At 39.5% G+C, this 10,124-nt stretch overlaps 1 protein-coding gene across 3 annotated transcripts; it reads right to left on the bottom strand.

Moving 5' to 3' along the window:
* Positions 1-260: 260 nt before the first annotated feature.
* Positions 261-9,803, bottom strand: lrrc56 (leucine rich repeat containing 56). Of its 3 annotated transcripts, none has more exons than XM_040025251.1 (13): positions 9,674-9,803; positions 9,307-9,479; positions 8,786-8,873; positions 6,954-7,014; positions 4,945-5,041; positions 4,302-4,499; positions 2,932-3,106; positions 2,608-2,838; positions 2,340-2,407; positions 1,608-1,750; positions 1,133-1,338; positions 665-980; positions 261-498 (listed from the first exon to the last, which is right to left on the bottom strand). In XM_040025251.1, the coding sequence occupies exons 2-13, from the start codon at positions 9,469-9,471 to the stop codon at positions 336-338; spliced, it is 1,911 nt and encodes a 636-aa protein (XP_039881185.1). In that variant the 5' UTR covers positions 9,472-9,479; positions 9,674-9,803; the 3' UTR covers positions 261-335. The 3 variants fall into 3 exon arrangements, with proteins under 3 accessions (XP_039881185.1, XP_039881186.1, XP_039881187.1); XM_040025252.1 differs by having other exon boundaries at positions 2,938-3,106; XM_040025253.1 differs by having other exon boundaries at positions 5,011-5,041.
* Between the last annotated feature and the right edge of the window lie 321 nt (positions 9,804-10,124).

Raw genomic sequence — 10,124 nt, 5'->3', positions numbered from 1 at the left:
TCAACATAAAAATATCAGGTCATATCAAGTGACTCAATTTGGATTCTATGAAGTCAAATATTTTGGATGTGACAATTGGACATCATTTTTTTTAATTTGAATAGGGTTATTCTTTTTACATGTACTGTTTGTGCTGTGAGCTTCGTGAGCACTGGATGCTGTTGAACTGGTGAACAACAACAGTATCTTCAGTTCTTAAAAAAACAGAGAAAAAGAAACGATGGTGGTAAACTATGACAAATCAATATACGGCTGAGTGATGAGTTGAAAAAGGGGAAAGACCCCATTTAATTGAGCAGTTAAGAGCAGTCATACTGACAGGAGACAGTCAACAGTCAATCTGGCTGTGAGCTCCCTCTGCAGGACTGGAGTATGTGGTGCTGGTGATGTTTCTGTAAAGCTGCCCTGGCTGTGTGAGGGCGAGTTATTGCTGGTCTCTTGAGGATTTTGGATATCTCACACTTCTGGCCTGGCTGCTCACCAGAGTCCATCTTCACACTAAAAGATAGAGATCTTTTTTAATGTCCACATTCCACTGACCAAGTTGAGATCACAATATGGTGATGTCACTGATTTACAAAACTCAACTAAACCTTTTACAACAAAATGTGTTGTTTCGAATCTGACTATTTGAATATAAAGATACTTTTTAATAATGACATACCGTGAATGCTTCAGCCTTTCACTTGGGGCAGCTGTTGGAGGTGGGTGCGGTATGGGTGCAGGCAGAGTCATTGGAGGCACACTCATTTGCAGGTCTGTATCTCCTGAAGTCCTACATATTTCAAAGGCGCTGCTGAATTCAGGTAAATATTGTGGTCTGGCCCGGCTAAGGTGAAGCCTCCGTGCACGGATCCCTTGCGGTTTCAAATCAACAGCAGTTGCACTGCCTTTGAGAGGAGGAGAAGGGGACACTGCGGTTTTGGGGACCAGCGACAGTCGAGCCATATCTGAGGGTAAGTTTTTTCTGGGAAGCAGATCTAAAAATAAACAAACAATAAGAATAATTGAAATAATTCAGTTATTTTTCTCCTTACATTACAAAAAGATCAGACATTACAATTACTGCTTTTATTCTGTACAGCCTTATTTATAATTTGTGAAGTTATAAATAACTTCACAAAGTTCTCACCTGGGGAAAGAGACTGGAAAGAGAAATCTAGTGAGGCTGCATCTTGGTTGTCACACTTTTTCTCCTCTTCATGTTCTTCATTACTGCTGTCACTCCTCATAGCACCACAGCCATCTTCTTCCTCATCACAACGGGCTTCTTCATCATCAGAGTGCTGAATGGACAAGATTTGTGGCAGTCTGTCTTTCGCTATGGCCTCAAGACGTCTGAAACAAAGAATGATGATATTTAGTTTTATGTGCATACAAGTCTTCAGACATAGCCACGTCGACAGCTTCTGCGATTTTAACTGGCTGTGAAGAGGCTTTGTATTTGTGAAATCCTCCACAGCCCTCTGATGGTATTCAATGGACAACTGTTTTAATATGCAATTAATCTATTGCATGGTCAGCAATGGCAAGATATAGATTAAAATGTAGCTTTTATTATTTTTTACATGTATGAGTTTTTAAAAAAGTAATTCAGCATGTAATACCTGCTATGCTGTTCCCTCCAAGCTCTGAGCTCTGCAAAGACATCAGCACGTTCTGTCAGATCAGGCTCCTCGAGGTCATATGTGTGTTCTGGTACGTGAATGGGAATGTCTCGGGGGGTGAAAGTAGACCTGGTGGGTGCTGTCTATCAGACAGTAGAGAGGCACAACAAGCATGAGTGGTAATAGATGATGGTAGGAAACTTAAAGTAATAGAGGCCTAAGAGCATATTAATTATGGATAGCAAAAACAGTGAGGAACAACAAACACAGCAAGGGCAGATTGAATGAGACAGAAAGGTATAAATAAGATGCAGAGTGACAGTGGTGGGGTGTATTTATGCCAGTTATAGCAGATCAGAGGGTGGTGACAGTGATAGCCCCGTCTGTCAACTTCTTCTGACACAACCCTTCTCACATTTCCATCACCCCTCACTATGCTTGTCCTCTCAGGTTGTTTGTCTGCCTGATAATAATTAGCTGATTCTTTTTATACTGACATGACATTAAAGAGACGAGCTGCTGGTGCCAGGCATTCATAATGGCCTGTCAAAGCTCATAAAGCTTGCTGTTCCTCTTAGTGGACAATGAAGACTCTGTTTTATGGGGAACAGCGAGACAGAAATAACTCATGTATATGGATCACAGCGTGTGGTGTATGGATTCATCTCATAATTTATTAAGTGAGATCAAATTATTTTCTCCACTGCATTGCAGGACTTTGTTGCTACTTACCCTTAACTTTTGTCGCTTTGCTCGAATAGCCTGGACTGGGTTCCCACAGAAGATGATGTTACCCGCTCCTTCAAAAATTGACAGAGTAAAACAGGCATCAGTGATTGAAACTGTCATTATTTCATGGCACAATTAAGTCCTCTTGGTGGCACTGTTGAGCAAAGATTGGTTTTACTGCTCCAACAGTTCACCTGCACAGAGTAATGCTAATCAAAATAAAATGGAAATGGCACTAAGACTAATGAGATCAACCACAGGAGTGCCTAACTGTGAGTCAGATTGCTGGTTTCAGCTTCCACTACTGCCAGATCTGAGTCTGCAGAACCAGGTCTGGATCCAGAAGGGGAGAGAACTCCAGGCCTGATCGCTGACATGAGTCTTGAGCCTGAGTGTGGTCTGGTGCCTGACGATGACATGGCCCAGACACCGGAGAAGCTGGGAGAAGGGCATGTGGCTGAACTGGGTCGGCTGTAAGGACGTACACTGTCGGTTGTCTCCTCTACAAAGACAAAAGTGAGGTGTTTGTTAAATCGTCATCTGAATATCTGGACCATGTTGATGGATTTAAAACAGTACACACACACACACAAACCATCACCAGCAGGATAAGAGGAGTTAGAATCTCTAATGGAGTTTCTGAGAATGTCCCAGTCTTCTCCCATGGTGGTACAGCAGCTAAGCCTGTCCTCCTCCACCTTTACATCATCAAGGTAACGCAGCTGAGGGACCAGATCCCTCACCGCTGCCCGGTAACTGTAGTCTGCCATCTGGGCAGGAGGAACGAAACAAGAGAAAATGACAGAGCTAAGGTGTACGACAAGATTCAAGATCACATTTTTTTGCAACAGTGACATTTTTAATAATACGTGGTATTTTTAAATAGGGGGTGCCAGACAGCATAAGCTGATCCCAGCTCGTAACAGCTAGCGTCTGTAAAGTCTTGCAAATAAATAAATAATTTATTTGCTATAAATTCTAGACTTTTATCATTTGGAAGAGAGCAGAGAGCGAGAGAGAGGCCAGTGAATCGCTGGCCTCTCTTTGGTTTCACCAAACCACACAGATGCAGAAAATGAAAAGGAGAGTGTGAGAGGCCTGTAAACAAAAGCAAGAAAATGAGAGAAAAGAGGAGGAGAATGAGTTTTAAATAAGAGGAAGTGAGAGAAAGACAGAGCGCAAGAAGAGTGATCACTTGGCAAGGGAGTAAACCCAAGAACCCCCTCAGTCGTTACAAAGCACGGGCCTAATGCATATTCAGCTCAGCATCTCTCCTCATTGCCCTAGTTTCTTAATTAATGCTCTGCTGGTGGGTGTAAATAAACACATTCACAGTGGCCCAAAAAACTCAGCTCACTGCAGCTTCAGCCGTGTACCCAGCTACAATCAGTTCCACTGACTTGGCCCATGATAAGCTGTTTAAGGCTTTGTCACAGAAACCAAAAAATGCACCTTAACATAAAAATAAAGCATTGATGTTTACATATATACTATTTCAACAGTATGTTATGTCTAATTATTTTGGAGTATTTTGATGTCTCCTGCTCTAGCAGAGTGTTTCTGTTGAGTTAAGGACCCACATACAGAGAGTTGCGATCGCACACATGCTCTCATGTCTCAGCACAAACTGATTACATGTTAGAGATTATCTGTCTTCAGGGCTGACAGCCAGCACAGGCGAGACTGTTGAACGATTAGAACCACAAGTTGCATTTGCAAGTTGGCATTTACAACATCAAATGAATACAACACTTCCTTTTCAGGAACTCTGCCCAGCTCCTTGCTCAAGCTCTATTCAGCTGCAACCATTCTTGGTTTCGTTTTATCTTTTGCCAGACTGCCACTCTGAGCATTGCACCACTCTGTGGCGGTTGCTTCAAGATGTACTGGGTATGTTAATCGCAACAGGAGCATCCGCTTAAAGTCTGAACAACAAAGGACAAACACATCGCATAATACTCATACCTGAGTTGATGTAGGGTTTGGGCGTAAACAGACAGGGTTTCCCTCCAGGGTAAGTCTCTCCAGTTTGCTACATAAACTGAGATACTGAACCTGGACTAAATCATCCACGTCATTCCCTTCCAGATCTAACAGCTGCAGGTTCTCCAGCATGCCAACCTGACTCAGGTCTGACACGTTGTTATAGGACAAGTACAGCTCCTGAGAAGAAGGACAGGAAATAAGTGTTAAGTGGTAGAAAATGTGTGATTAATGAACTGAACCAGCAGAAGGAAAATGCACTAAAGAAAAAAAACATGTTGGACCCAAGTCACACTGTGGTATCGTCCCATGCCACAGACAGTTGGACGTTTTAAACAGCGAAAGTTCAATTACTTGAATCATATGTTACTACCTAGGCACGTTCAGTATTTGCCGCAAAAACGAGGAAATGATTTGGGAAAAAATGGGTCGCTCAGGTACTATGACAAATGGAAATTAATGTTTGAGGTATGAAGGCCTGTTTGAAATGTATCCAAAAATCCTTGACACAATTTATTTTTTGTTCCGTACACACATTTTTTAACATTTGCAAAAAGAGAAAAGAAAGAAGCTACCAAGCTCCTGAATAGTTCCTACAAAGCCACCTGTAACCTATAAAGTCTACCGTAACAGCACAGAAAGTAGTAATCCCATCTAGGTCTCGTAGGCAGCACCGAGACATCCATAGCACCTGCAGTTGGGAGATGGTGGTTCCCAAGTCTCTAGGGAGGCAAAATAACACAAACTTGATTTAGAGGCAGGAAAGAGAGTTACATAATCATGGCTAAAAAAAGGATACTTTCTTGGCTACTGAAGCTTGCAGCTCCTTTCTCTTCGTGAAAATTATGTCCTGTTCACTGTCTCCCGCTTTCCTCCCTGCCTGAACCTTTCCACAATAGTTTCAGTCAGTGTACCTTACACTACAACACCAACTCCACTACAATTCCCACAACCCAAAGCAGGAAATGCTATCAGAGCCGGTGCATGTCCGGCTGACTCTGCTCTGCTCTGGTGCTCTCGGGGTGGAGCAGACAGTTCACTATCTATCTCTGTGTACAGTTCTGTGCAAAAGTCTCAGAGTACTCTTCATTTTATTATATTCTGCTAGGAAAAATTAAAATTAGGTGCAGGGATTTATTGAAATGAACATAAATACAGTCTGTTATACCTGGGGAGGCCAATCCATGACTGACAGTGTTGCAGTTATTGCATTGGCAGTGTGTTGGGGATCGCTGGCGTGTTGAAACATGAAGCTGTTGTCAATCCAGCAATTTTCAGATGGCATTGCAAGGTAGATGGTACTTTTCTGTGATCGTATCGCTATAGACACTAACTCTTGTACATCTCTCCTGTCCTCCTCCATAAATATTGATTATTAGATAGTTAGATAAACGAAACAATTTTTCTCATTTTCATGTAACACTTGTGTCATTGTCCAATTTCCTTATTTTAATTAAAGACACCCTGCCCACCATGTTTAGATATGCCATGTTTTCAGCTAACAGCTCTTTGGGAATCACATTGGTGGTTCAAATATATTACTTTATTGCTTGTGTTATCTTTTGGTATCTTTTATTATCTGTTCATAGATACAACTACAGAACTGGGAACGGATTATGTTTTTTGTGACAGACTGCTACTAACAGAGTGCCTACAGATACAAAAATTCTTCCTTCGCTAAACTTTCTGTTATGTGCACAACATTCACGTTCATCACTTCAGTTGGGTGCATTTTTTTATGCTCGAATAATACATATTTCATATTTCTATGTTAACTTGTTTAACAAACAAACAAAAATTCCTCTGAAAATGGTTAGGTGTAAGCGATGGATTGAAAATGAGTGAAAAACTGCCGATGTCTAAATTAAACCTTTTCAAGACTTTATAACCTATTGTTTATAATTTATTTAAATAGACCACATTCAAGAAAATCTGTCTCGTGAGAAGCAAAATATAAAGTAATGAGAGATGGGTCAAGACTTTTGCACAGTAATGATAAAAAATATTCTCTCCATCTCACTTACTGTGACAACTATTTGTAGCTTTACTTCAATATACGTTTGATGAAACAGCTGTAGCTATGATCACTGGACAAGCTAGGAAAAACTTTAGATATTCCCTGTCTCTTTCTGAGGATCAAATGCATGATTTTGAAATCTGATAGTACCTGAACCCCTCTGTATCCTATTGTGAGAAAGGTGGTTTAACCTGTTCTCTGTGTATCTCTAAACCTGTACACAGGTCTCACCTCCATGGTGTCTGGTTTACAAGTTGCAACAAGCATCTTCCACACATAAATATTGGAAGTCCCTATTTCAAAACCTTGTCACTATAGCCATACTATACTTCTTTGGGTAAGCTCATAACTTTTGACTTCCTGTAATGACAGAGTAAACCACGACAGCATTCACTAAACTATGTTTTTTTTCTGTTCTGGGTTAACATATTTATTTCTCTTCAAGGAAATATGTGGGTTTTCCTATTTTGGAAACATGTATAAAATAAGATAAAAATGACGAGAAGCATGTGTCAGTATCATCTTGGAAATCTATAATTTATAATAATTTGTAAATTTGTTTCTCAGGAATACAAACTTTGAAGTAAAGAAAAAGATGGTATTTTTGTCTTACTTACCTTACTGACAGGATCCTGCTGTTGTTCATTTTTAGCTGCACTAATCCAGGCAAGTAGACACCTGCAAGAAAATTCGTTAAACAAAACTATTTTTCTCATTTTCATGTAACACTGGTGTCATTTTAACATGGTTTCGTTCTTATCACCTGATTTATTTGCTAATCAGATGTTCAGCATCATTTAAGGAAAAGAAAGCGTCCCTGAAGTGGCAGGTAAAACATGACTCATACATGTACAGACAGTGTTTGTCATGCCTTACACAATCTAGGATTTTTTCTGAGGGCAAAGCTCGGTCATAGTAAATATATCCCCCTACCATTATCTAATGATGGCTGGCACACCTGTGAGGTAATCAGGTCTGGAAATTTATGACTGTCTGCTCGTTCTATGTTGTGATTATTACAAGTATCTGTTATGAATCATTACTGTAAATTGTGTTAACAGTTTCTCATTGCTCGTTAGTTTAACTGAACTTAAATGAGATAAAAGTTACTGTATTTTTGTAGCCTTGGCTACACAAAGAAAACAATAACACCACTGATCCTGACTAACAGTTAGTTCTAATAAGTACACATACAAACAGACACCTATTGTTTTACTGTTTTACATATTCAGCTGCAGTACTGTGCAAAAGTCTTGAGCCATTCCTCATTTGTTTGTATCTTGTCTTCAAGGAACCAGACTTTGTTGTATTTAATTATTCTTGAACAACAGGTCTCTAAGCTTTCTGAAGTTTTTCTTGGGACACTGGCTGCTTTTTTACTTATTTTCAGTACAGTCTTTGTACTTGATCATTTTCTTAGTTATTAAACTACTTAACACTGACCTATGAATCATTCAACAACTATAAAAGGTACCTAACTCAAGAGGTGAACTAGTTTTGTGTCTGCACACAACTTACACAACAGACAATTTAGAAAAGAACCAATTTTAATTTCTATATTTAGGGACTTTTTTTACAAGCTGCCTGTCACAGTAACAATTCATTTGTTTAGTCGAGTCTACAAAAGATAACACAGTTTGACAGCCGCAAAATAACTACAGCAGAGGAACAGTATCAACAAGTCATGTATTTAAGAAATTAGAAAAAAAAATCCAGCAAAATTACACAAAAAAAATGGACTAAAAAATTAGTGGCAACAGATCTTGTGGAGTGATAAATACAAATTGGACATTTTTGGTTCAAGTCATCATCAATATGTATGGAGAAGGTCAAGAGAGAGGTAGAACAGTGAATGTCTACAGACATCTGTAAAACCCAGTGTCATGGTTTGGAGCTGCATTTAAGCCAGTGAAAGACCAATATGGGCCAATTTTGATCACAATCTAAAAAGTGTTGTATTTGCAACAACTTCATGTTTAAGCATGCTAATGATCCCAAACACGCTGCCACTGCTGTAAAAGCATACCTGGATAGAAAAACATTCCATGGCCTCTCCAGAACACGGACTTCAACATTACCTAAGCAGTGTGGGATCGTGTTGACTGAGAACAGAACAAAAGGCAGCCAAACTCCCAAGAAGAGCTTTGAAATGTCCTTCTAGAACCCTGAAGACTACTTAAAGAAATGACAAGAAAGCTTGCGTAAGAGAGTTGAGACTGTGTTGAAGAATAAAAGCGGTCATGCTAAATACTGACTTTGGTAGACCAAATCTTGTTAGATTATTACAAATGCTGATTATGGTGTATATTTGTGTATATTTGCACATACTTCAATGAATCACTGCACCTATTTCCCATATTTCTTGCAAAATATAACCGAATGAAGGGTGCCTCAAGACTTGCACAGTGCACAGTACTGTATTTAATCAGTGACATGTCATATGTCTTACCAAAGTTACCAAGTGTGTTTTCTTGAGTGTCTACACAGATCTCCAGTGAGGTCACATTAGAGAGGTCTTGTGTGCCACACAGCAATTTCTGTAGGAGGAGAATAAGAAGCTGACCTGGGCAGAAGGGCACTGTCTCTTTACTGTATGTGGTCTGTATCATTCTGTAGCTACGATTAACAAACATGACTTTGATTTGATGTAAAATCTTTGAAGATTTTTTTTTGCCCAATTTCAGTTTCAAACATAATCTTTTTAAGCAAAAATCAAAGAGGATTTTAATTAGTATAAGAGACAACACTAACGGAATTATTTCAGGAAAAATAGGCATTATAATACAGGCAAGATGTATATGGTAGATGTTATCCAGATGCTAACATTTACTATTGTCAATTTAGAATTATGCTAAACTAACTAAATGCTTTCACTAGTATATTATATATATAGTATATTATATTCGTATAAACAACATGATAAGAGGTTTATAACGGTGATAAATACTAACTGTATTTAAAGGTACCTACCAACTTCTCCGGGGAGAGATAAAATTCCACTGGTGTTTCAGAGTCCTCATAGGGTTTACTTGCAGGAGTTGGGTTGATGGAGCCTGAACCACTCAGCTCAGTCACCAGGACCCGTGCTGTACCAGACCTGACCCCGTGGGGCACAGACCCATGACAGTAACTCATGTTTCACGCTGTATAAAATAAACAATCATAAAGTTATATTGAAAACACCAAAACGGCTTGTGAAACAAAAGGGAAGCAGTGAGCAGTACCTTCTCTACAGCCAGATATTCTAAGTAGCGCTAAATAAAGCAGCATGTACCCTAGCTACATGCTGGTGTATACGGAAATATAATATTATATCTATAATAAGAATATATATCACCTTTTGCAGAATTTTCCCGTCTGTGTCACTAGATAGTCTATACATTTACATTCAAACCTACAACTGAAGGCTCGCAAGCAAAAGTTTCCTTGGCAACCACAGACGACTTCCTGGATACGGCACAAACTGACCCCAGAGCCGCTGAATGGAATTCATTCAGCGGCTCTGGGGTCAGTTTGTGCAGTTAGACCCAGTTAGACCCGTGGCTCCCTGGGATATGTAGTACACTCCGGTATTTCTTATGGTTGGCACTCATCTAATCTATTATCCAGTAGTTACTGGATAATATTCTGTCGATATTGATGAGATCAATCCAGGACTGATAACGTTTTCTTGTGCCTTTCTTTTTTATTTAAATATTTTTTTTGTGTGCACTAGCAGTCTGTTTGGGATCATCAGAATGCTGAAAAATGAAGCTGTTCCCAATCAGACGATTTAGTGGATCAAAATC

The sequence above is a fragment of the Simochromis diagramma genome, unplaced genomic scaffold (assembly GCF_900408965.1).
Source record: "Simochromis diagramma unplaced genomic scaffold, fSimDia1.1 OVJJ01000293.1, whole genome shotgun sequence".
Taxonomy (NCBI): domain Eukaryota; kingdom Metazoa; phylum Chordata; class Actinopteri; order Cichliformes; family Cichlidae; genus Simochromis; species Simochromis diagramma.
The sequence above is the reverse complement of the archived record's forward strand: the minus strand, read 5'-3'. Positions and strand labels throughout refer to the sequence as shown.

Excerpts from the sequence above, each read along its gene's own strand:
- lrrc56 (XM_040025251.1), bottom strand. The coding sequence starts at position 9,471 with ATGAGTTACTGTCATGGGTCTGTGCCCCACGGGGTCAGGTCTGGTACA. Across the intron at positions 8,874-9,306 it reads ATCTCTCCCCGGAGAAGTTG|AAATTGCTGTGTGGCACACA; the intron begins GTAGGTACCTTT and ends CTCCTCCTACAG. Across the intron at positions 5,042-6,953 it reads AGCAGGATCCTGTCAGTAAG|AGACTTGGGAACCACCATCT; the intron begins GTAAGTAAGACA and ends TTGCCTCCCTAG.